Source organism: Globicephala melas, chromosome 21 (genome assembly GCF_963455315.2).
Source record: "Globicephala melas chromosome 21, mGloMel1.2, whole genome shotgun sequence".
Taxonomy (NCBI): domain Eukaryota; kingdom Metazoa; phylum Chordata; class Mammalia; order Artiodactyla; family Delphinidae; genus Globicephala; species Globicephala melas.
The window spans coordinates 193306-217597 of NC_083334.1; the positions used below are offsets into that span (position 1 = coordinate 193306).

The 24292-nt window shown below is 40.4% G+C and overlaps 1 protein-coding gene across 7 annotated transcripts in view; it reads right to left on the reverse strand.

Moving 5' to 3' along the window:
• The window catches only part of TENM3 (teneurin transmembrane protein 3), a 429049-nt gene that overhangs the window by 38254 nt on the left and 366503 nt on the right, over window positions 1-24292 (reverse strand). For 6 of the 7 annotated variants that reach the window (XM_060291421.1, XM_060291420.1, XM_060291419.1 and 3 more), the window contains 9 exons: window positions 23452-23668; window positions 22324-22443; window positions 21263-21524; window positions 17543-17810; window positions 15829-15972; window positions 11624-11873; window positions 10926-10946; window positions 1739-1971; window positions 107-261 (listed from right to left, as the gene is read on the reverse strand). In XM_060291421.1, coding sequence (XP_060147404.1) covers window positions 107-261; window positions 1739-1971; window positions 10926-10946; window positions 11624-11873; window positions 15829-15972; window positions 17543-17810; window positions 21263-21524; window positions 22324-22443; window positions 23452-23668 — 1670 coding nt within the window. The remainder of the gene's footprint in view (window positions 1-106; window positions 262-1738; window positions 1972-10925; window positions 10947-11623; window positions 11874-15828; window positions 15973-17542; window positions 17811-21262; window positions 21525-22323; window positions 22444-23451; window positions 23669-24292) is intronic. The other variant, XM_060291422.1, reaches the window with a different exon arrangement.

Consider the following 24292-nt stretch of genomic DNA (forward strand, 5'->3'; position numbering starts at 1 on the left):
TGCCCATGCCACGCGCGGTTTAACACAGTGTCACCATAGCGTACTGACACAGGAAATCAAGTCACTTAGAAGAAAAACAGACAATCGGGCGTAATGTTTTCACTACCTGGCTGATGTGCATGCTCGTGTCACAAGTTAAAGGTCTGGCTGAAGTCAGATCGTTAGAGCCTAGGAGAGTTGATATGATTCCATTCTGATCAACTTTTCTGATCATGGTTCCATCAACAAAGTAGATTAATCCATTTTTATCGATCGCCATTCCTGTATCCAAGAGAAGGAACAGTTATTAATCTTTCAAAAGTGATTAATTTTAATTAAATGCTCAGGCCCATCACGAAACTCAACATTTAACCCCAGTGATAACATGGGCAGTAGACAGCAAGCTAAGACTGCAGGTTGCAAACACATTAGGAAAAACCCAACATAGGCATTCATGTTACGTATAAGTGTAAAATGTAATAAAGAACCAAAATTTGTAAGAATCTGTCCTTCGTGTGTGAATCATATAGGTAGTGCCTGTGTTTTAAACATAAAGACTGTACAGTGTTGTCATCTATAAATTATAGAAACAGGTCCTATTCTGTTACACTGAACTTTATATTCTAACAAAAACACATCTTAGGGCTTCCCCGGTGGCGCAGTGGTTGAGAGTCCACCTGCCGATGCAGGGGACACGGGTTCGTGCCCCGGTCCGGGAAGATCCCACATGCCGTGGAGCGGCTGGGCCCGTGAGCCATGGCCGCTGAGCCTGTGCTCCACAACGGGAGAGGCCCATGTACGCAAAAAAAAAAAAAAAAAAAACACACATCTTAGCCAAGGTTAGTGTTTTATTGACCTTGTTACAATGAAATTTGCTAGTATGAATAACTCAGCACAACAAATACTTTTCTTCCAGTCCTTGTTCACATAATAGTATCTAGCTATAATGGAAAAAAAAAAAAAACCCCAAAAAACACAAAGCCTCAAACCAAAAAACACTGTAATAAATGGCATAAAACATGAGCAAGGAGTCAGTCCTGACTGGTTTAAAAGCTAGAAACCTTCATCACATAGAATTTTAGCCCTTGTTACCTCCAGAAATTCCTCACAGCAAGCATTTTTTCCCATGGCATAGAAACTGAAGTTTAATAGCTCCAAACTGAGTGAGAGCTAATAGGGTTGCTTAGTGATGGCTTTTTTTTTTTTTTGTGGTACGCGGGTCTCTCACTGTTGCGGCCTCTCCCGTTGCGGAGCACAGGCTCCGGATGCGCAGGCTCCGCGGCACGTGGGATCTTCCCGGACCGGGACACGAACCCGGGTCCCCTGCACCGGCAGGCGGGCTCTCAACCACTGCGCCACCAGGGAAGCCCAGTGATGGCTTTTAAGGAGGCCTGGGACTCATTCATGACAAAGAAATTCCAGGACAATGGAAAAAAAAAAAAAGAATTCAGATACTTCCTTGAAGTTGAACAGGATGCGACCTGAATGATACTGGGTAGTTGCTTGATTCTTTCAAAAGTTGAAAAAAAAAGGTACGATAAAAAATGCCAAGAACCTAATATTTACTGTAAAATCAACTTAGGATTCTAGCAGTTTCACACTAAGTAGCTTTTAAAAGATGTGAAACAGCCTTTTCCAGAACACAGCTGAGGGTAAAATATTAGACGCAGCATGAAACACAATCAGGCACTAACTGGATTTTCCACATTTTTTTTTTTTTTTAATAAAAAGAAATCCTCAAATTGATAAATGCCAGTACCTTTGGGACTCATGAGTGTGGCTTCCACAGCCTTCCCTCCATCCCCACATCTGGCTTCATCAAAAGGAAGGCACTGTTCTCCTGTCCCTGCAACCACTTCAGCATTTTTAGTCAAGTCTTTTGCACCCGTGAGTGACTTCGGGCGATAAATCCTGCGAGTGTTAGTGTCAGAAACATACAAATCCCCTGAGACCGGATCAGTTGCAAGGTAGTATCTATGAGCTGGGCTGCTGCTGTAAAGAAAGATGATACATAAACATCACAAAGAAAGTTACTCCCAAAACACAGAAATTGAAAGCAAAATAAAACAGTTGATGAGAAACTAATTATAAACCGAGACCCTCCCCCCGGCCCCCCCCCCCCCCGGAACAACGGGTGGAAGAATTGGTGGCAACCTCTAATGTGATTGCTTTCCTTCCTTGTCTGTTGCCGAGGATTTAACAATTTAGGAAACGGCCATCTTAAAAATAATCACCTTTACAAGGCAACATGCTTCCAGCCTGAAACAAAGAAGCAAGTTCTCGGAATCCTTTTGGTTCAGTTCAAAGCCATTAACATACAGCCTTTGAGTGACAGGCTTCAAGTTTATTCCAGGGGACGGGTGTCTCTACCAAACTCACCAGTGAAGTATTAACATACTAGTGATTTCACTTGCATCTCACGGTAGGGAAATCTCCTGTCTTCTCTTGCAATCAAACCAAAACCACCTGGCTCCAAAAAAATTACTTTTTTTGAAAGAAAAAAAAAAGTAGTGCTGTGTCTGTCTGGGTTGCTCTACTGGAATCCAGAAAGGTAATCTGACGCAGTGACAACGTCTGTTCTGAGCTATGCGGTTAAATACTAAAATGAGGCCATTCAAGAGAAGGAGGCAGTCTTAGTGGCCTAACGCACTGAGTCAGAATGCTGGGTTCATCACTTCCATTTTTAAAATTTGCAAATTAAGCTGCTCTAAAACATGTCTATGAATTTGGTGACATACAGACATTTGTTCACAATACAGAGTACCTCAATTTTATAAATCTAAATTAGTGCAAATGTAAAATATGTTATGTCCCGTTACCTGTAAAAACGGTTAAGACCAACGTTAGCAAGGAATGGACAAATTATGACATATAGTTGAAATTGCAAGGTAATCCCCTTACATATACTCAACACCACATTCTTGGAATTAATGTAATTTTGTACTGTGTGCAAATATTGCCTTCTGAAAAAAAAATTCTAAAAAGAGTTTAAATGATTTGGTGCCTTGACAAAGGCAAGAATCTCGGAGATTCCACAAGTCTTTCGATGACAAAATTGGTTTTACTGATTTTATTCTCATTCTCTTTCTCTCTCCACACACACACACTTACAGGCTTGTTTCCATTTATTTTATATGTAGATATTTAAAATATGTAGTATAAATCTAACTACATGAAAATATTTATCCTGAGTAATGGTTTAGTAGTTTTCTCATTACTAGTTAGGTTCTAATGAAGCAGTTCTCACTACTTAATGCTCTTCTTTTTAAGTGGTGAGCACGTGCACTTGACTCTGCTGTGATATTCTGCTGTGAAAGGCTCTGCTGTGAAAGGCTCTAGTGTTCACTGGTGTTTCTCACGTTGGTAGAGGGGACAGCTGGCCACACATGGGGTCTGTAGAGGCCTCTGGGGCTCTAGAAAGCTCTGTGGCGGTGATGTTGGTAGACAAACACCCAGACCCACAAAGGCTTGAACGCCTTCAGATTCTCCTTTCCAGCCTTTAATATCTTTTAGTGGCAAGAAACAGGTTAGAGCAAGAGGTCTTGAGTGTGTAAATATGAGGGAAAAGGGTGAAAAGTGATATGAAGAACTCATAAAGAGATGCAAAAAGCCATCTGACATAAAAGTCCTTCAGAACTACTGGGTTAGAGCTGATGATCAACTCGCCATGCTCAGTGTTATTGTATCATGTTTATAAGTTCATGCCTGAGATTTAATTTTATTTAATTTTTATTTTTAAATTAAAAAAAGTTATTTATTTGTGTTTGGCTGCATCGGGTCTTAGTTGCAGGATCTTTCATAGCAGCCCGTGGGCTCTTTGTTGAGGTGCGGCGGGCTTAGCTGCCCCACGGCATGTGGGATTTTAGTTCCCTGAACAGGGATCGAACCCGTGCCCCCTGCACTGGGAGCACCGAGCTTTAACCACTGGACCGCCAGGGAAGTCCCGATGCCTGAAGTTTTAAATGCAACGAGACATATGGTGTTCCTTAGTGCGGTAGTTTATTACTCTGTAATGAAGTGAAAAGTTACATATCAGTATAACATTCAGAGCAATTTTATAGAGGCTTTTTCCCCCCCTATAATCAGTCTGATATCGACAGAGCTGATCTTCCAGGTAGGTATATATAGCTGGTGACACAGCTGCAACTCAGTCAAGCTGGGTCTATTTTGGAAGACATGACATTGGAGAGATTCTTTAGTCTTTCCTATCTCCTGATTACATACTAATTATTGTACGGCTGGTTGTAAGTATACATACATACATTTTATTTTCTTGCCAGTTGTACAGCTATGAGCATGACCTTCGGACCAGATTGCCTAGGTCTGAACACTAGCTGCATCACTCACTGTGTGACCTCAGATTCCTTATCTGTAAAGGTGATAATAATGCAGATTTCATAGGATGCTGAGAGGGTTACATGAACTAGTACAAGTACAATCCTTAGAACAGTGCCTGCCACACAGTATGTACTCAGTAAGCATTAGCTGGGCTTCCCTGGTGGTGCAGTGGTTAAGAATCCGCCTGCTAGTGCAGGGGACACGGGTTCGAGCCCTGGTCCGGGAAGATTCCACATGCCGCGGAGCAACTAAGCCCGTGCGCCACAACTACTGAGCCTGCGCTCTAGAACCCGCGAGACACAACTACTGAGCCCACGTGCCACAACTACTGAAGCCCGTGTGCCTAGAGCCTGTGCTCCGCAACAAGAGAAGCCACCGCAATGAGAAGTCCGTGCACCGCAACAAAGAGTAGCCCCCCTGCTTGCCACAACTAGAGAAAGCCCGCGCACAGCAGCCAACACAGCCAAAAATAAATAAATAAATTTATAAATAATAAATTTTAAAAATTTAAAAATGCTTAAAAAAAATAAGCATTAGCTATTCTTTTTTTTTTTTTTTTTTTTTTTTTTTTTTTGCGCGGTATGCGGGCCGCTCTCACTGCTGTGGCCTCTCCCGTTGCGGAGCACAGGCTCCAGACGCGCAGGCTCAGCAGCCATGGCTCACGGGCCCAGCCGCTCCGCGGCATGTGGGATCTTCCCAGACCGGGGCACGAACCCATGTCCCCTGCATCGGCAGGTGGACTCTCAACCACTGCGCCACCAGGGAAGCCCCCCTAGCTATTCTTAACATTGGCTTGTATCCTGTCTCCTCTTACATTGCTACCTCTTTTTGCCTTATAACTCTAGCCCGTGTAGAAGTGTAATAATTACTGTTAACTAAACTATAACTTGACTTCTGAAAATGTAAACAAGGAAAAAAAATTCTCTAAATTTGGATACGTTCAAATTTGTTTCCTTGGTCCTGCTGTTATACTATAACATCTAAACTACTAAAACGACGCAGATCCTTCTTAAAACATCCAGTTTGAATTGTTTCTGGAGCAATGATGATAAAGGTAAATGAAGAATGCATACTTTTTCATGATGTCCCTCATTCTGAGAAAAAACAACAGACTTCTGAGACGGCTGCTTGAGTAGCAGTGGCACTCTCTTCAGCTATAGGGCATGAGTTTTCTTGGTCCAAAAATAATGGACATTCGAGTCATAAGCTTTGCCTTTATTGGCATAATTTTTATTCCAGTGGGACAGCAGTAAGAGAAGGTCCAAAGTGGTGCTTTATATTTGCTATTTCCTGTCCTGAAGCACTCCTTCCCTGAGGACACAGAAATTTCTAAACCAAGCAGTATGTGCCAGTGGCTTGAAAGATGTCCACCAAGTGAAGGCTCTAATCTTGCAGAGAACTCTACTGTCCAGAAGAACAAATGTGGAGGAGCACGTGGCCCTGCAGAAGAGAATGTGCTCCTGGAAATACTCCCCACAGAATAGCAGGAAACGAGAGCTACATCCACTGCCGGCAGGGCAGCTTGCTATGGCAACCTAGAGCTGCTTCTTGGGTTCCAGCCTTCCCTAAATGAAAGAAGGGATCTGTACTGAAACTCTAAAAGAAAAGACGAATTTGGAAATTTTCAGTTGCCAGGCTGGTGGCAAGAAGCTCTGAGCCACGTGTGCGACGCGTCTGGGATTCAAGGACACCTGATCTAAGGACAGAGTTTTCTGATAGCGGTTCTTGTCCTTCTGCCTTCCTGAAAAGCCAAAGCCCTGGAGAGGCTGGGATGGTGGTACAAACGGGTGATGAGCTTTTAGATCAGTAATACATCTGTGAACACGGGAGGCTATGATGACTGCAAACGGTCAGCCGCTGGCAGCTGGGGTGCAGGAAATGGGGGGCAATCTCTATTCAGCAGAAGTACAATAGCCTTGTGTGACTGACTGGGAGTTTCATTTCAGAAAGGTTTATGATAACATTGAGATTGTGACTAATAGCAGCAAAATCAAAGAAACTGAGATCAAGTGAAGAGCCTTTACTATTACTGTGCCTTGATTCTTAACTCACCCTGAACTGCCTGGATCATCACAACTACCAAGCCGTTTTCTCTGCATCTTCCTCAGTTAGAAACAGACCCGGTGGTAAATGCAGACTAGATTTGCTCATTTATTTTGTCATAATTCAACCTTCTTACACTTGAGAAATATTTGCAAAGGACAAGCTATAGAATAGATATCATTAGCACTTTTAATCTTTTTAGCTGGAAACTGTACCACAGCACTTGGAACACAGAGTGTCTGAAGAAGCATAAATTACATTTATGTATAAAATTAAACTGTGATTTTCTGGCTAATGAAAGACTGTTTATATTATTGCAAGCAGGGTTTCGGGATGCGATATTTTTGTGCCCGCTTAATTTTTAAATATTAAGTCAATGAGAAGTGCTGAATCAAAATTTTATAGTTTCGTATCTAAACTTTAACCGGTTCAATTTCACAGTACTGTGATTGACCCTTTCTTTGATCTTTTAATTGGCAATATAAAATTCACAAAGTTTAGTTTTAGACCTCCATGCTTAAATGCCCCTTGGCTGGTATTAGTTAATTAATTTAGTTTCCTTTATTTTGGAATTTTAAAGCATTGGAACAGGAGTGAGCTAAAATTTACTGCCTACAAAAAGGGTTTGTTAGCAAACTAACACTATAAACATCGTAAGAGGAAATGTTCAGCATATATAAAAGAAACTTATTTTCTAAGCATTTCAGAAGCTCCCATTTATGTAAAAAGTTAATATGTTCGGTAGTATTTATAACTATTCATTAAAGTATAGCTAGAGACTTTGATTTGATACAATATCCTGACAAGTACTTAATAAATTTGGTATGACAGAATATTTTGAATTTTAAAATATTAAGACGATTGTTTTTATATTTATTTTACTATTCAATATTTTTATTAATTCTTTCCCCCCATTAGTCCAATTAATGAGACTGTTGACAGGGCATGAAACACACATAGAGGAGCAGAAGCGTGCATTTTCCTACTTTACTTAATCATTAACAACCGACTTCTCTGTCCATTTTCATGGATTTAGACATAGTTTTCTTTTTCTTCCTATCACCTACTCCTAAGCCTTTCATGATGTTTATGCTAGCCAGGAAAGTGGGGCTAAGGAGAAATCCAGGTGGATCCTATCATCTGGCAAAAGGAAGATGATACAGGTAGGTAACTAGGAAGAAGCACCTGAAAAGAATTTTAATTTTTAAGCTAAATGAAGAAGCTCCGATGAGCTGAAATATCGTCATTTTGTTTAGGTCAATTTTGATAAATTAGTTACTAAGTGAAGGGAATCCCTATTTTTGTCAATGATTTTGTCCTCTGTTTGATGACTTGAACTCAAAAGCCTTGGTTATCTTCTACATCTTCCTCTTTTTCATCAGCCATACACAGTGTGTCCATCCTCTGCCTTCCTTTATTTTATTGGCTGATTGCCTTCATGACTTGCCAGACTATTTCAGGTAGCATCTCGTGGTTTCACGTAACAGCCTTCCAACTGATCTTCAAGTCATCCTGAACACTGATACCAGATTCACCTAAAAGGCCACTTTGAGATGCCGCTATCTTGTTCAAGACCAGACCATGGTTCCCTACTGTCTCTGTTACCCTGTAGGACAGGAGAGGAACTCCTTAGAGCTACCAAGGCCCTGAGCTCTCTGACCCTAACCTGCCTTTCTACCTGTGTCCCTCATTATTACCAATATGGTAATTTTGGTATTATCAAAATTATAACTTTGAAGTGGATCGGGCTCCTCTTAGAACATGTCCCGCTCGTCTCTTTTGAGCACGTAAGTTGACTTACTCTATATTCTTTTGTTACCGAGTCCAAGCTCACTCTGCTCGCCGCATGACAGCCTAATAAATCGGAGATGCTGTGTTGAGGCAGGGGATACCACTTTATTCGGAAAGCCGCAGACCGAGAAGGTGGCAGGCTACAGTCCCCAAATAACCATCTTATCGGGCTTTGGATGCCAGTTTCTTTTATAGCACAGTGACGGGGAGGAGATAAGGAAGTAAAGTAAAAAGGCCACAAGTTTTGGAAATATCCCCTGGAATGGCCAGCCTGGGGGAGGGGATGTGTTAATTTCTTCTTTCTTGCAGCCATCCGCAGGTGGGCAGGGTCCGGATGTTCCCCTGAACAAAGACACTTTGGTTTAACATTCAGGCAGAGCGGCAGGGTTCCCCGGGGCAGGCCATTGTATATAGACAGTATCCTTTCAGTGAACAAAAGCAACGGGAAGCAAGGGTTAAAGTAAAAGAAACAGATCCAACAGGTAGTCAGCTTGGGCTCCTCCCTGTTTCACTTTATTCATGACTGCCCTCCTTCCTCCTGGTTGTTTTGTGTAAGCAGACTTCACCTTAGAGCTACGGCAAATACCCACCTTCCGGGAAACCTCCGACCCACGCTCCCATTTCCCAGGAATCCCTTCCTGTACAGTTACTCTCGCAGGACAGGCCACGGATGTGATGAAGCGTCAAAGAACGACACTGATGATGTGATTCAGTCCATTACATGCACATCTTGTTTCCCCTACTAGATTGGGAGTTCTGAGAGCATGGACTTTGTCTCACACTACAATTTGTCCAAGAGCCCAGCACATGGTAAGCGATCAGTTAACACTGACTTAATAAAGACGAAATCAAGTTAAAACCCAAACCAGTTTATTTTACATGCATGGCGCATAAAGGAAATGCAAGCACCCACACGTAGCCAGGATAACGTACAGGGGAGAATCATGAGAGACGGGTTACAATGAGTATCACTGCCGAACAGCACGCGTTAGTACGTAATGAGTTCATTTTATAAAGTACTGTTGATAAAAAAGGTAGCTCTAACCTCATAGATTTTTTTCCCAGAGAGACGATAGTTCTAGGTAATTTGTCAAATGATTGTGAAATAAATCTAGCTTTTTGCACACCCAGGGCATTAGCCCGTAGAAACCTGGCCATTTGGACAGATGAAAACTGGCTGTGTGGTATAGTGCAAAGAACACACGTTTTAGAGGCATTCAAATCTCTGCTCCCCATTTCTTAGTTATGTATCTTGGGGAAGATACACAACCTCCTTGAGCCTCTGTCAGTTCCTGTGTAACCCGGAAGGGCTGTTGTGTGGGTCTGCAGCACCGTGTATCTGGCACCGTGCCTGGCATGGAACAGGCCCGCTTGTTAAAAGGTGGCTGCTTTGATGGGCTTTCCATCAAAGCCTCCAGTGTTTTTGCATTTAGTTGGTGCACACACCAGGTTGTCTTCTTTTCTCCACAGTTACTAAGAAGGCAAGGCCAGAAAAAGTTTGATATTCTGCTGTGGTTTCTGAAAGCAGAGCTTTGCAGGCTCAGAAGTCTGGAGAAATTCCGTGTTAGTTTTTGCATGGGCTGGGCTATTAGCTGGTAGCATAAGATCAATGGGGGAGCTTAGGAAAAGGTCTTAGGACCAGGCCTGGTCGTACCGATATGCAACAGCTACACATCTTTCAGCAGAACTTTTTAATTTCCTAGTTGTCAATCTCTACACAACAGTTTAACTGAGTCATGTGGGTTTATTCATCTCAAGGACTTCACATAAACTATCACTAATTTTTCTATCTAATATCATTTTATTAGTTATTTTAATGGCCAAACTACATTTAGTGTATCCAATATGTCTTCCTTTTTTTGGCTAGCTTTACTTGCAAACATATTTTTTTCTCCCTTTTTTTTTTTTTTTTTTTGCTGTCCTGAGGAAAGTTTTTCAGTCAAAAGTGTCCATATATTATACAAGCTTGCCCCGTACCTTCTCAGCTAAGCGTACAGAGCAAACAGAATCTGGAAAACTTTTGAACCTATATATTTGCTTCGACTATAATCATTCTTAGCCTCGAGGAAAGTCTTTTCTTCCATAATAATGTCAGTGGAGACACTACTTCTTAAAACTCAAATCTAGTAATTCTCTCAACTTAGGAAAACATAAATGGGTTTTAAACACACAGTTTTAACTGCAGCAGCAATGAATTTACCAGGAAGTCAAGAAAGCTTAACCTTTAGGGCCCCTTCACTTGTATGGGTTCCTTCCAAGACCAATGAGGGCCCTGGCAGTGTATTCAGGCGATCTTATGTTTTTAAAAATTTGCCGAAGTAAACTATTTTTAGATTCTTTTTCTTAAACAGAATCCCCCAAATTGAATAAGCTTTGGGCCCAATAAAGCAGAATCTGCCCTGGCTATTGGTCAAATCAACTCTCCGTAAACTCTCCCAGCCGTGCTTCACATGTTCTGTTCTATACAGCTCAGAGTCAGTAACTGAAGTTTACAGAGTTTTTTGTTGTTGTTACATAGAGATGTTCATTATACTAATTTTTTTGTGACAGAATTTACTTTGTTAGCCAATTTGAAAATATAAATTGCACAATAGGAGCTGCAAGATGTTGTATAATAGTAGTTCATTTGAGTAGTTTTCATTCCTTAGATGTTCTGTGATACTGAGTTTCCTCTCTCATGATGAAATGTTCTTAGAAAACGATGTCAGATAGTCACACTGAAAAGTAAAAAGGACATTCAAAAATATACAATAACTTTTAAGCAAGATGCTTACCTATGTCTAAAATCTTTATTTCTTGGTGGAAGCAGACAAAAAAAGGCGGAGAAAAAAGCATAGTTAGAAAAGGTTTCTACATCATGAGTTGAATACCGAGATTTTAATTATTTTATGGAAAATTGCTGACTTAAGCAGAAATAACACTGGAAATGAATTTTGTAGGTCAAGGTTCCTCAAATAACTTACAGAATAGGATGATTTTGATAATCACACTTAAATGAACAATGCAAAAACAGCAATTTGTTACTTTAACTACTGGCATTATGGTTGATGGGTTAACCCAACTTGAAGATCCACTATTCTAGTTGAAAGTTATAGGCTTAGTTGGTTTGCTATTATGTCCCAATACTGTAGGAAAATATTTTACGCCTTAATTTCAACGCATGTGAAACAAAAGAGTGACAACCTGTATCATAAGGTTATTCCAAAGATGGCTTATTGCAGCACAGAGAATTCACTGGGACAGTGCGACGCTTACACGCTGGGTGGCTTCATAGTCTTCTATGCATTTATGGCACAACATATACGTGCTGGGCTTTTCTTACCTTTAACCAAGAATTTAACTGCTTCCTAAGGAGAATTGTAAACACTGGAAAGGTACGTTTAAATAAATGAATCAGTACGTTAGATTCAACATTTTTTAAATAAAGGCATGTTTAGCTCTGATCAAAGTCCCGAGCTACGCAGAGACATACCTCAGTTCCAAGACGCTCGTCACGTTCCCAGAAGGGAGCATCCGCCGCACGTAGTTGAAGTCCCCCACGTACAGGCTGCCGTCGATCCCACAGGCTAACGCCACTGGGGCCAAGAGTTTATTCCCGTCAGCTGGACCATTGCAGCTCGGGCACGAGATGCTGCGCCTCCGGCCGTTGCCCATGATGCTGCTGACGACAGGAGGCTGCTGGGAGATAAACTGGTTTTCTCCGTTTCCCTTGTACAGTATACCTAGAAGAGAGAAAACACATTTTTCTTAAGATGAAAGGAGCAGAGATGAAAAGCAAACGTGTTCACTCTAGAAACCACAATTCACTGCCTTTTCGAGTTGGACTGGGAAAACTGTCATCTAAAGTGCTTTTGGAAAGAACTCCATTCAGTTACCTAGTGTAAGATATTATATGGCAAGATACAGAGGATACATCAAAAAATGCCGTCTGTTACGGATTTAAGGAATATCTGGTGGAAGAAACAAAGGACTAACAAGAAAACGTAAAAACCCAAATTCTCAACATCAGTGATTCTCAAACTTGGCTACACATTGGAACTGACAGGGGAGCTGTAAAAACTACTGATGCTGGGATCTCACCCTGAGGGATGCTGATTTAATTGATTTGGGGTGCAGCCTTGGCACTGAGATTTTTTAAAACTCTCCAGATGCTCTTAATGTGCAACCGAGTTTGAGAACCATCTCTACACAATGTTCTTTAGGGAACTGCAAGTTTGCCTAATTGTTACAGGATGTCGAAAACATTCTATATTAATCCAACTAATAAAAATGGGCACCGTAAATATGAATTTCTTCTTTATGAGTTTATCACTGATTTTTAAAAAGTTAAATACACTTTATAGGAAACAGAGGTAGGAAATATATATCAAACCTCCAACATACTACTATACTGCTGAAGAGTATCCTTCTTGCTTACGCTTCAGCCTGCCCTGAGAATGCATGTGCATGCAACGATTCAAGATTTCAGACATGACAAAATTGGGAAGGGCAGTTATAATGTAAAGTGAATTCGGCTTTTAGACATGACAAAATGCCAGTCTGCTCTACTTCGGTCTGCAATGAAAACCTGAGAGAAAATCCCAAATAAATATTTTCATAGTTAGAAACTGGATTTGAGTGGAGATTCTAACTCTATTCATTTACCATTTTTATACATAGATCACTGGTTCCATTTTGCTCTGATGTAACTGGATGGTCAGCTGTTATTGTTCCATATGCATTCAAGATCCTTCTCAATGTGTTATTCTCTGTAAACACCCGTTGTTTATACTTTTTAACAGATATACTGTTAGAAGAATCAATCCCATGAAAGTACAAACAGGAAACTTGAGGAAGTGTTTTTTCCTCCCACTTTGGGATAATTTTAAAGTGAAGAAGAAAGCAGAATGATGATGCTCCTCTCATAGCTCAGCACATTTTAGGTGAATTCTGGGATTCCTTTTTTAATGCTTTGCTATTTGGGTGATGTAATAATCATAGCCAATCTACACAAAGAAATCAGGACTGATAAAACAGGTTTATTCAAATTCAGGGAAAATCATCTAAATAAGGCTGGATCATAAGAGCAGATGAAAGGCATTTTGCCTTGAATATTCAAAGAATACATTAATGAGCCCTAAGATCTCTCTTTCTGTGATTACGTTATTTGACAATTACGGGACTATAATTTCCTAGAAGAGCCAGTTCTGTAATTTTCATCAGGACAGTCCCACAAAGTCGGCCTACTGCTCTACTGCATCTGACTTATTCCTTCATTTCTTAGAGCGATCGGTCTTTTCGTGATTCTCCTCTATTATGACGGAATAGAAAGATGAACATGAGAATATTTATTTCCATGTTCCAGGGTGCCTGCACAAACAGCTGTCACTGTCTACATTTTTGTCTTCTCTTCTTCCTTAATATATTTCCATAGCTCATCCACCTTGTCATGATTACAAATCACTTTGTTTACTCAATTAGACACACGTCACTTTGAAAAGCCACTACTTGTCAAACTGCTCTTGGATAAAATCTGAAATCACAATCAGTTCTCTGTGAATTAGGTTAGCTTGCGTTTTAAAATAATATCTATTTTATAATTTATAACCATTTTTTTGGAGGACGGAATTTGGCGTGGCCCAGTTTTTACATCTGACCTGATATCTTAATAAAAATTAAGGGCTTCCCTGGTGGCGCAGTGGTTGAGAGTCTGCCTGCCAATGCAGGGGACACGGGTTCGAGCCCTGGTCTGGGAAGATCCCACATGCCGCAGAGCAACTAGGCCCATGAGCCACAACTACCGAGCCTGCGCGTCTGGAGCCTGTGCTCCGCAACAAGAGAGGCCGTGACAGTGAGAGGCCCGCGCACCGCGATGAAGAGTGGACCCCGCTCGCCGCAACTAGAGAAAGCCCTCGCACAGAAACGAAGACCCAACACAGCCAAAAAAAAAAAAAATTAACTATACATTATTCTCTGGCAGACTGTACCTATTTTTACTATATATATCCACACGCAGAATATCTATGCGTTTCTTAATCCTCCCGAACATGACACTGAGTGTTGAGTATCAGGTACGGGCTTTCCTCAAGTTCTTTGCTTGTACTCTTCTTACTGGTTCATAATCTCTTGGGTGAAATCCTGTGGCGAACTGGTTATGAACTTTACCCCATGTTCTCATAATAACTAAAATGCATGTGGAGAGGTTTTTCCTCCCATTTTGTTGGTAAAGAACTGGAGGAATATAGCAATATGTCAAACCATGTGAAATATAATTGTAGAGAATTTAATTGAGAGCCGCTACTAGCATGGCAGCCACATGGTTTTGCATTTTGAAAGACGTGGTTAAACCTCGTGACTGATGTAGCAGGCTTCAGACACTGCTGATGACCAGAGAGGGCATAGAGAGCATCCTCTGGGGTTGGGACGCCCCACGTCTCCAAAGCATGTGCTGCATGTGGCACTAGTTTTTGGCTCTGCTCCCAACCTTCTGAGGTGCAAAGTGAACTAAAACCTGAAGTCCAGGACACAGCCGGAAAGGAAGGAGAGCTTAGCACCGGTATAAACTAGGAGAGGTGCAAACGGTCTTTCTGGTTTGTCTTTTTCTTACTGCTGATTCGCGCAGTCCGATTCTCTTCTGGAGGTGAGGCCCAGCATTTTCAAGCACTGGCCTGGAAACTGTTTTAGATTTAGCACGTTTGGAAAGTTTAAAATGTATCCTCTCCAACTCCGACACACTTTTTTTTTTTTTTTTTTTACAAAAAGAATCAATATCAAAGCAACATTAGTCTGAAAAAGCGGCCATTAATCATAGTTAAATATTTAGTTGTATTGCATGCTCAATTCGGCATTCTGAACCTCAGAAACCTCCGCTAAGAGAAAAGCTAGATTATTTCGACAAGACTGAATTCTTCTCTGGCTATTCGTAAGAGAAGGGCAGAGAGTTACTAGCATGGTATATGGTTCAGGATAGGAGGTGACAGCAAATTACCTTAGGATTCTGTCTTTCTAGCAAAGCACCTATACATTATCTGAGATGTAGCCGGCATGTGGGTAAAATGTTAGAAACAGAGCGAAGACAACAGAATTTGTTTAATGTAAATAATATTCTTTGTGAGATGAAGCGGGTCACATTTTGCAAATAATTTATCTCTTTTGGTTTGTGAGATCTGACATGTTTTTTCAGAGCGTATTTACTTATAAGGTCTACAACACATAATACTCTTGATTCTTGCTTTTTTTTCTAGATTACTTGCAAAGTCAAATGACAGTATATGTAACCCAATTTGAGTGGGAGAAGTTTTTTCCCTCAAATACAGTCTAAGAAGAACTGAAAAATAATCTAGATACTGAGAACAGACTAATTACTTAAGGATTAAGATCTACTAGAAACATTTTGGTAAAGTCACTTGGCATTTTATTTTTTCTTTACTTAAAAAAAATCTCCCTCCCTTCATTTTTCGTAAACCTCCCTAAAGCACTTTGGATCAACTCACTGACTTCCTGGGAAAACTATGTTGGTGGCGAGCATATGAACATTGTGACGTGTATTATGTAGTTCCCACTTTAGGCTTTTATAGTCTTTGAAAATACACTTTTTTACCCCTACTAATTCTGATCCTACAGCATGCATGGGATAAAATATTGCTGCAGTTTAATCAATTTGAAGGTGAGTAATATTATCTGTGAACAAGATCTTACCATTCTGAACGTCCAATACGTGATGTTTATTTAATGTCCAACCGCCCATGTTGGAAGCATCTAATTCGTAGCCTTGCAATATGGCGGTCCTTTTCTCCCACAAAGTCAGGTCCAGACATGACTCATATTCGTATCCAACCGACACTAGAATCAAAACAAGTCACAGTTCATCTTCCCAAACACAGGCAGAAATGGAATTTATTTCATTATTTTGATAAAACTGCTTTTTTCACTGATGTGCTCTGAGACTGTATTTCCACTTATTTGTGAGCAGAGTCTATTTTTATATGAGAAGATTTGATCACATAAAAGGTGTTTTTCTAAAAAGTGATCTCCAAATATTATTTCTGTACTGACTTAATAGAAAACTAGTATTTTTTCCCACTTATCACAAGGGGTTCACAGCACAAAATGAAGTTCAGATCAGGCAACTGGGCGAATCATTAGATCCGATAAATCAGCCCCGAATGCTGATCAGATGATAACAACTAAAAATAACGTTTGCTGTCTGAATAATTAGTGATGTTTAGTTTCCAAGAGTATTAAGTTATGGAAAATATTTATAAGTAAGGTTCAATATAGCAAAAAGATAGCCAGGTTATGACACCATATTCATATGTTATCAGGAACGAGCAATAAAACTAGCAGTAAATTAATACGAACAAATTACAAATGGAAAACTTCAGAGTTCACAATGAAACGTGGGTTTTAAAATTTAGAACAAAGTGAAGGGAGAAGTGGCAATTATCTGACTGATTTGAACTAATTCCAGTCCAAATTATATATTAATTTCAGAATAAAATGTCTACCATATTTTCAGGTAACAGCTAATAGAACAAAACACATGTTTTCCTTTAGTTTTTGATGTTCTGAGCCTGAGCCTGGAGCTACACTATGCATACCTCAACAGGTCAAACTTTGATTGCATTGTCCAGTCATGCAGTGAAACAACTAGCTTGATGTTTTAAGAATATCATTCCACTGAATTGACTATTTCTTCCAGTCAGAAGAGCTGGAATAATTTTTGGACACAAATGTTGTCTGATGTCATGTTAAAATATCATTATGAAAAAAAAAATATCATTATGAGTTGAAACTACACTAGCTGTTAGATACTGAAAATATTTTAAAAAAAGGATAAGGAAAGGGCTTCCCTGGTGGCGCAGTGGTTGAGAGTCCGCCTGACGATGCAGGGGACACGGGTTCGTGCCCCGGTCCGGGAAGATCCCACATGCCGCGGAGCGGCTGGGCCCGTGAGCCATAGCCGCTGAGCCTGCGCGTCCGGAGCCTGTGCTCCGCAACGGGAGAGGCCACAGCAGTGAGAGGCCCGCATACCGGAAAAAAAAAAAAAAAGGATAAGGAAAGCTAACGAAATAAAATTATAAGAGAAAAAAAGAAACGAAAAAAGGAAGGGACACAATAAGGAAAAAAACATGAAAAGAAGGACATGGCAGCCTGAAATCTCATTGAGAACATTCTTCTAAGATATAATTTCAGCCAGAAAAATGGATGCTTTCTCCTTTTCATCATATGGAGTACATTCCTCTTCCCCATGGTAGGGCTAAACAAACCAGCTTGTCACTTTCCTAGGCAGCCTTACTGTCTTCCTCTCTGCTTATCCATGGATTTTCACGTGTCGCAAAATGCATTTTATGTTAGTTCTGACTTCAAGACAATGTTTTCAGTTCAGAATATATATTTACATGGGACTTACCAACAGCTTCAGATAGACCATAGACCTTTTGATTATAAGCATCTGTTTTATCCCATATAAAAGTATAGGCCAAGTTCGGTGAGGCAGGAAACCACTTTTGAAAGAGTCTTCCTACTACAGCTACCATCAGATGAACCTTCATTAAATTAAACGGGATAACGGACTGGGTCATGGTGATCTTAAGTACTGACTTATATCCGGCAGCTCTGGAACTCAGGTAGGAAAGTTTCAAATCTGTTCCTGGAATTGTGGTTTCTTCATGGAGTACCTAGGGTTGGAGAAAGCAAACGGTGATCATGTACGGCTATTAGGTAAAATGCATTGAAAAGAACGGAGCCAAGCAACTAAAATAAGACCCTAAAGAGTCACTAATCATAAACACGCATTTGAGATGTTATCTTATTCAATAATTAAAAATAACTCCTCTGCCAGCCCAATTTCTCTTCTCCTAAAAGCTTCTTGTCATTTATTCTGAGTTAATCACAGCTCAGGTGCTACTCCTCATACAGGAAATACTGTGACTGCTCCAGCAGGCTGACATGCAATGACTCGTTAGTTTATGGTCACTGTGGATTCTCACTAACCCATCTTTCACGCCTATGGCCCTGAAGAATTAGAGCAGACATTTGTAAGACGGTTAGCTCAGCACAGCAATGTGGTCCAGGCCAAAGATCTGGACCACGCCAGCTGGCTCATTCAGGGATTAAACCTACTCCTAAAGGCAGGAATGATAGCAAAACAGACCAATTCATTTGGGTTAAATTGTAGCAAATTCCATATTCATGTTGGAAGGTAATAGCACATACTCATAATTAGTTAAACGCTGAGCTTCAACTCACCGCTGATTTTTGATATGATGGTACATGAACTAATAGTTTCAAGTTGCGTAAATTTCCCCCAGAGAACAACTAATGTGTTGTTGAATGCACGCAAAAGACACCCCATATATACTTTTTGAGTTGAAACGGGTGTAACAAGTTAGCATAATCACCTGCATAAGAATCATCTCCTTTACAAATTTAAAAAATCAAAGTCTTAACCCCACCGTGTACGCATCGCTGTGCCTTGGTCAACGAATGCCAACAAATTTATCCTGACATATGCAAAATATATTATGCCAAAACATTATTTAAATGTTTTGAAAAATTTATGTTACATTGTGTATAAAATCTATCCAAACAATTCAGATTCTACTTACTAGTGATGCTATCAGTTTGTTTAATAATAATAGCTCGTCCTAGGCTTACGACATCTACCGTGAAGTGCAAGACTATCTATGTTTAAGAACCTACCCCAGGAACTCACCACTTTCTCTACTAAGAATTAAATAGCATTCTCAAAGCCTGCCTCATACTGCTCTATGAATATTCATTATTCAGACTTAAAGGACTACTTTTTCGCTTAGAAAAATCTTAGAATAGCGATTCAGTGTTCAGTAGTGTTTCTCCTCCTTCCAGTTCCTCTCACGTGAAACGGTTAGGAATGATGTATATCTGTCATACAAATTTTTTTTAAAATTTATTTATTTTTGGCTGTGTTGGGTCTTCGTTGCTGCACGCGGGCTTTCTCTAGTTGCGGCGAGCGGGGGCTGCTCTTCGTTGCAGTGCGCGGGCTTCTCATTGTGGTGGCTTCTCTTGTTGCGGAGCACGGGCTCTAGGCACATGGCTTCAGTAGTTGTGTCACGTGGGCTCAGTAGTTGTGGTTCATGGGCTCAGTAGTTGTGGTTCGTGGGCTCTAGAGCACAGGCTCAGTAGTTGTGGCTTGCGGGCTCTAGAGCGCAGGCTCAGTAGTTGCGGCGCACAGGCTTAGTTGCTCCGTGGCATGTGGGATCTTCCCGGACCAGGGCTCGAACCCGTGTCCCCTGCATTGGCAGGTGGACTCCCAACCACTGCGCCACCAGGGAAGCCCTGTCATACAAATTTTAATAACTTAAGTAGAACCCATGCTACTGAGGGTATAGCTGTCACTTTCAATATAAACAATCACACAGTTGGAAGTAGAACAAAAGAAGGGGCTAAACAAACTTCCATTCGGCCTGTGAGTCAGTGTTGGCAGGAAGCGGGATGTGATGCAATCTGGCAGATGAAGAAGGCATTGCTATGCTGTAATAGACACACCAGTTTATTACAGTTGGCATTTTCCTTACCAGCCATGCTGACTGAATTCAGACACAGACTGTCTTAAGCAAAATAGTTTATGAAGATACAGAAACTTTCTAGAGCTCTATTAGACTTAGGGACACCCTTACGTTTAAGATCGACAGTACTTCTGTAGGACTGTAGGGTACAGGGTGAATCATCTGAACAGAAGTCGCTGCTCTGTATCACTGGGGTGAAATACCAGTGGGTTAGTTTGAAAAACAGATTCTGTGACTCTTCAATGGCCCTGAAAATGTAAGTGATTGAAACCTCAGGCATATAACTTATTTCCAAAATAATTTCACATAAATTTGATACGTTTTCCATAGGTAAGGCAGTCTTTCATGAATATATATTTCTGTGGTCTTTTAGGAGTTACTTCTGTATTTCAAAATATCGTGTTATTCCTAATTTTAATAACTGATTACTGTCTTTGTCATCATTAGCCTATTTCCCTGGAACAAATGTCTGCAATTTAGTTCATTAAAATGTGTTTCCCCTGGTAATTTAATTTGACCATATTTTTTGCATTAGTGGGAAAAGTAAATCCAGCCCGAGCGGAAAAACCAACCATTAAGCCGATTTTCGCCAGCTGCCTGATCTGTGAGCTCCATCCTTGACTTGGTTAAACACGCGGAAACCACGTCCTCCCAGCTCTACCTCCAAATCTGTCTAATCCATTCCCTCTTCTTCATTTCCACAACCAGTATGATTGGTGGGCCCTCTGCCTCGGCGTGCTGGGTCTGTATGGAAGTACAGTGAATACTATTCTGTTCACTGATCTGTCTCCTTCTATCATTTTATGCATTTTGTCACTTGAGTTAGCATTAGAGAAATGCTGAAAAATCTACATTGGCCCCCTGGTTCCATGTCATCTAAAGAATTCAAGGTATCCATTGTATGGTATTTCTGGGCCATTCATTATCTGGCCCCAGTCTTTCCCCATGAGTGTCCTCCACCTTTAAATTGCTCACCAGTTTTTATACAACAGCATTTGTTTTTACCACCATGCTATTGCTCACACATTTTCTTCTATCTGGAATATCCTTTCCCGCCTTTGAAGGCCAGCCTCTTCAGTGACGTTTTCCTCAGCTTCCTTAGGAACTGACCTCTCTTTTGAACTTCCATAGTTCTTCATTCAAATCTTTATCACATGTAGAATGGCTTACAATAATCATTAAGCAGTAAAATATTGAGAGTAATGACCATGTACAGTAGCACTTGGTACAGTGTCAGTTAGGAGGTCAGGTACAGGCACTAAAACCTTTTTCCAATGAATGAATACACGAGCAAAGACATTATTAGCTGTCGCGCTTAAGCTGTTTTCCCATTTGGCTACAATTAATACAAGATACAGATATAGCTTGAGGAAAAAGTATTTTTAATAGATCTTTAAGGAATAACTAGATATCTTACTATAGAAATACCTATCCTTGTACATACACACACCACATTCTATATGTCATTCTATAGAATTATTTAGGATAGCACCGGAATTCTGTAATCCTGTAAAAACATTCTTTGGAAACCCCATGATCTGAAAATGGTTTATATAAAAGCAATGCCTGCTAGAATATCCTACCTGTGTCTCGGGAATAATGGGACTGTCTTCAGGAGAAGATCTAAAAAAGGTGGATAAAGGTGACGACACAATGATAGGATTCGGCCTCACGAAGCCACTTAGATCACAGCTGGGAATGTCATTCTCCTCTTTCTTCATGACTAGGGTATCCATCACATAAAAGACATTCCATGGAATCCACACAGTATGATACTGAGTGAGGAATGGGGATCGTTCAAATACCAAAGTTAGAGAAGCCCCGCCATTCGCCACCAAGTCAAACCTAAGAAAAAACAAGACATGCTTAATGAATTATCTGGATCTCATGCAACTCCAGTCACTCACCTCCCCAGATCAATATGCTTTATAAAGAAAAACTTCTTCTCCCAACGTTTATATGAAATAGTTTCAAATCTAAAGGAATATTAAAAGAATTATACAATGACCATCCATACGCCCTTAACTTAGATTTACTAATTTATTAACATTTTTCCAAATTTGCTTTATCTATCTACCTATCTACTCCTTTTCCAGAACCATCTGAGCGTAAGTTGTAGATATTACAAAATCTCACTTTCAAATATTTTAACATGAATCTTCTAAGACGAAGAACATTCTCCTATAAAACCACAACACTATTATTATGCCTTAGGAAATGAAATCAACTTTTAAAGACCTATCTGAGTATATAACTTTAAATTTCTGCCACCATGTATACTGTCACAGATTTCTGGAGTCTAAAAGTTGTTGCATTTCCATATTAGAAGGGACAATAAAACATAATGGGTGACACAAGCATGCCTAGTTTTTATTATTATTTTTTTTTGCGGTACCCGGCCCTCTCACTGTTGTGGCCTCTCCCATTGTGGAGCACAGGCTCCAGATGCACAGGCTCAGCGGCCATGGCTCACGGGTCCAGCCATTCTGCGGCATGTGGGATCTTCCCAGACCGGGGCACGAACCCGTGTCCTCTGCATCGGGAGGCGGACTCTCAACCACTGCGCCACCAGGGAAGCCCAAGCATGCCTAGTTTTTATACTTAAAATACTTCAAACACAGACAGGGTGTTGGGATTAACTTACATTCCATCCTGGCGGGTAATAGTATATCCATATTCTGGGTAATGGAAAAATGAGACATTCACTCCAATAAGTGGCGTTCCATCAGCAGTTAGTACTTGGCCTCTGATGACGGATGCAAGGCTGTGGGAAAAGTAGAAGAACTAGAATGAACATTTGTCTTTGCAGGCCAACATTATCATGATGTAGAGATAATTCAATCTAAGGATAAAATAACACTATTGCATGCACTTGTATTCACAGAAACCAGACCTGAAATACTCCCAAGACAATGTTCCTTCTAATTCATTGTAATCCACATTCTCGAAATGTCTGGTGTTTACCAGGGGTATTAATTCATTGCAATCTGGATTTTGGAGAGTTATCAAGACCAATAATTTAGAGATGAAGTTTTAAAATTATAAGCTGCAGTTTTTTCATGTCATATACCTGGTGCTTGCATGAAGGAAAGTATACTTTGCAATTAATTCCAAGGCAATTGGGAAATCTACAGGGACCAAAAAGTACAAGATTTAAGCAGGCAATAAGGAACATTTGTGAAACAACTTTTAATCAACTGCTGGGTCTAACTGCATTAATGCTATTAAACTGCTGCAGAACCAGGAGTTCTGGTGTAAATCATCTTCTTTTGCTCAGTGAGACACAAGACACCTGCTTTCCCTTACTGGTTTATTTTCGGGTCATCACTGCTCTGCAAAGCACCAGTCCAACAGCTTATGCAATCTTACTGTCATGCCGTTAGCAGTTCCATTACATTATTTCATAATTTATATTATTTAGTGAGCTCCGCTTAAAAAAAAGTGCACTTCTGTTTTGCCTTTTGGAGTCTTTTCATTGCTTCTCTTGAAACATTTCCAACTGTGCTAACAAAAATCAACTAGTTAAATGAAGATTTATTGACTCCTTAATGGGATGTCCTGTTATGTTTCAGGTACTGAAATTGACAAAGTATGGGAACTATGTCAAAAATGCTTGAGATGCGAACTTTGGTGAAGGATGTGCCAAACGAGGAGAAACTGCCTTTTAAAGAAAGCACTTTCCTCAAATTCACAGTCATCAGCATTTCATATAAAGGGCTTCTCACTGATGATAATATCACTACAAGTCTATGTAAGGAAAAGCTGCATTAACCTCTTATTGAAAGGACTGTCTCCGGGTATGACATGGGTGCTATCAGATCCTATGAGAAAACTGATTCGGTCATAGAAGGGTTTGGCAGCTTGCTGAGATGGTGATTGTAAGCTTTGGCTAATGATATCCTGGGGATCAGGTAATCCGCGACAGTAGGGCTGATTTTGGCAGGAACTCTGTAAACAGCAGTCAGGATCCATGCAGTCAATGAGTCCATCTGTAGACAGAAACGGAAACCAGTAAGAGAACTCCTCTTTTTCTGCCATGATGTAGAGCACGTTTTGTTTGTTGATTGGCTTTTTCCACATCAAACGATTCGCTCCCCCTATCTGATAGTCATTTCTAGGAGGCATACTTTTTGAAACCAAATGAAATACAATACCTGCAGTTGCTTTCATAGACAGTAAATGTTTGGATTGAAGATGGCTGAAAAAAAATCATATAATGTTGATTCTGAGTAAAAAATAAAAAATGACTGTTTAGAACAATCCATCACATGCAGACCCCGTCTTATTGCTCTTCACAGATATTGAGTTTTTTACAAATCGGAGGTTTGTGGCAACCGTGTGGAGCAAGTCTATCGGTGCCATTTTCCCAACAGCATTTGCTCACTTCGTGTCTCTGTTACATTTTTGTATTTCTCGCGATACTCCACTTTTCCATTATTATTATATTTGTGATGGTCACCTGTGATCACTGAGCTCTGATGTTACTATTGTAACTGTTTTGACGTGCCATGAGCTGTGCCCATACACAACGGTGGACTTAATTGGTAAATACTGTGTGTGTTCAGACTGCTCCACTAACCGTCTGTTCCCCCATCTAAAATTTGGGCAAAGGT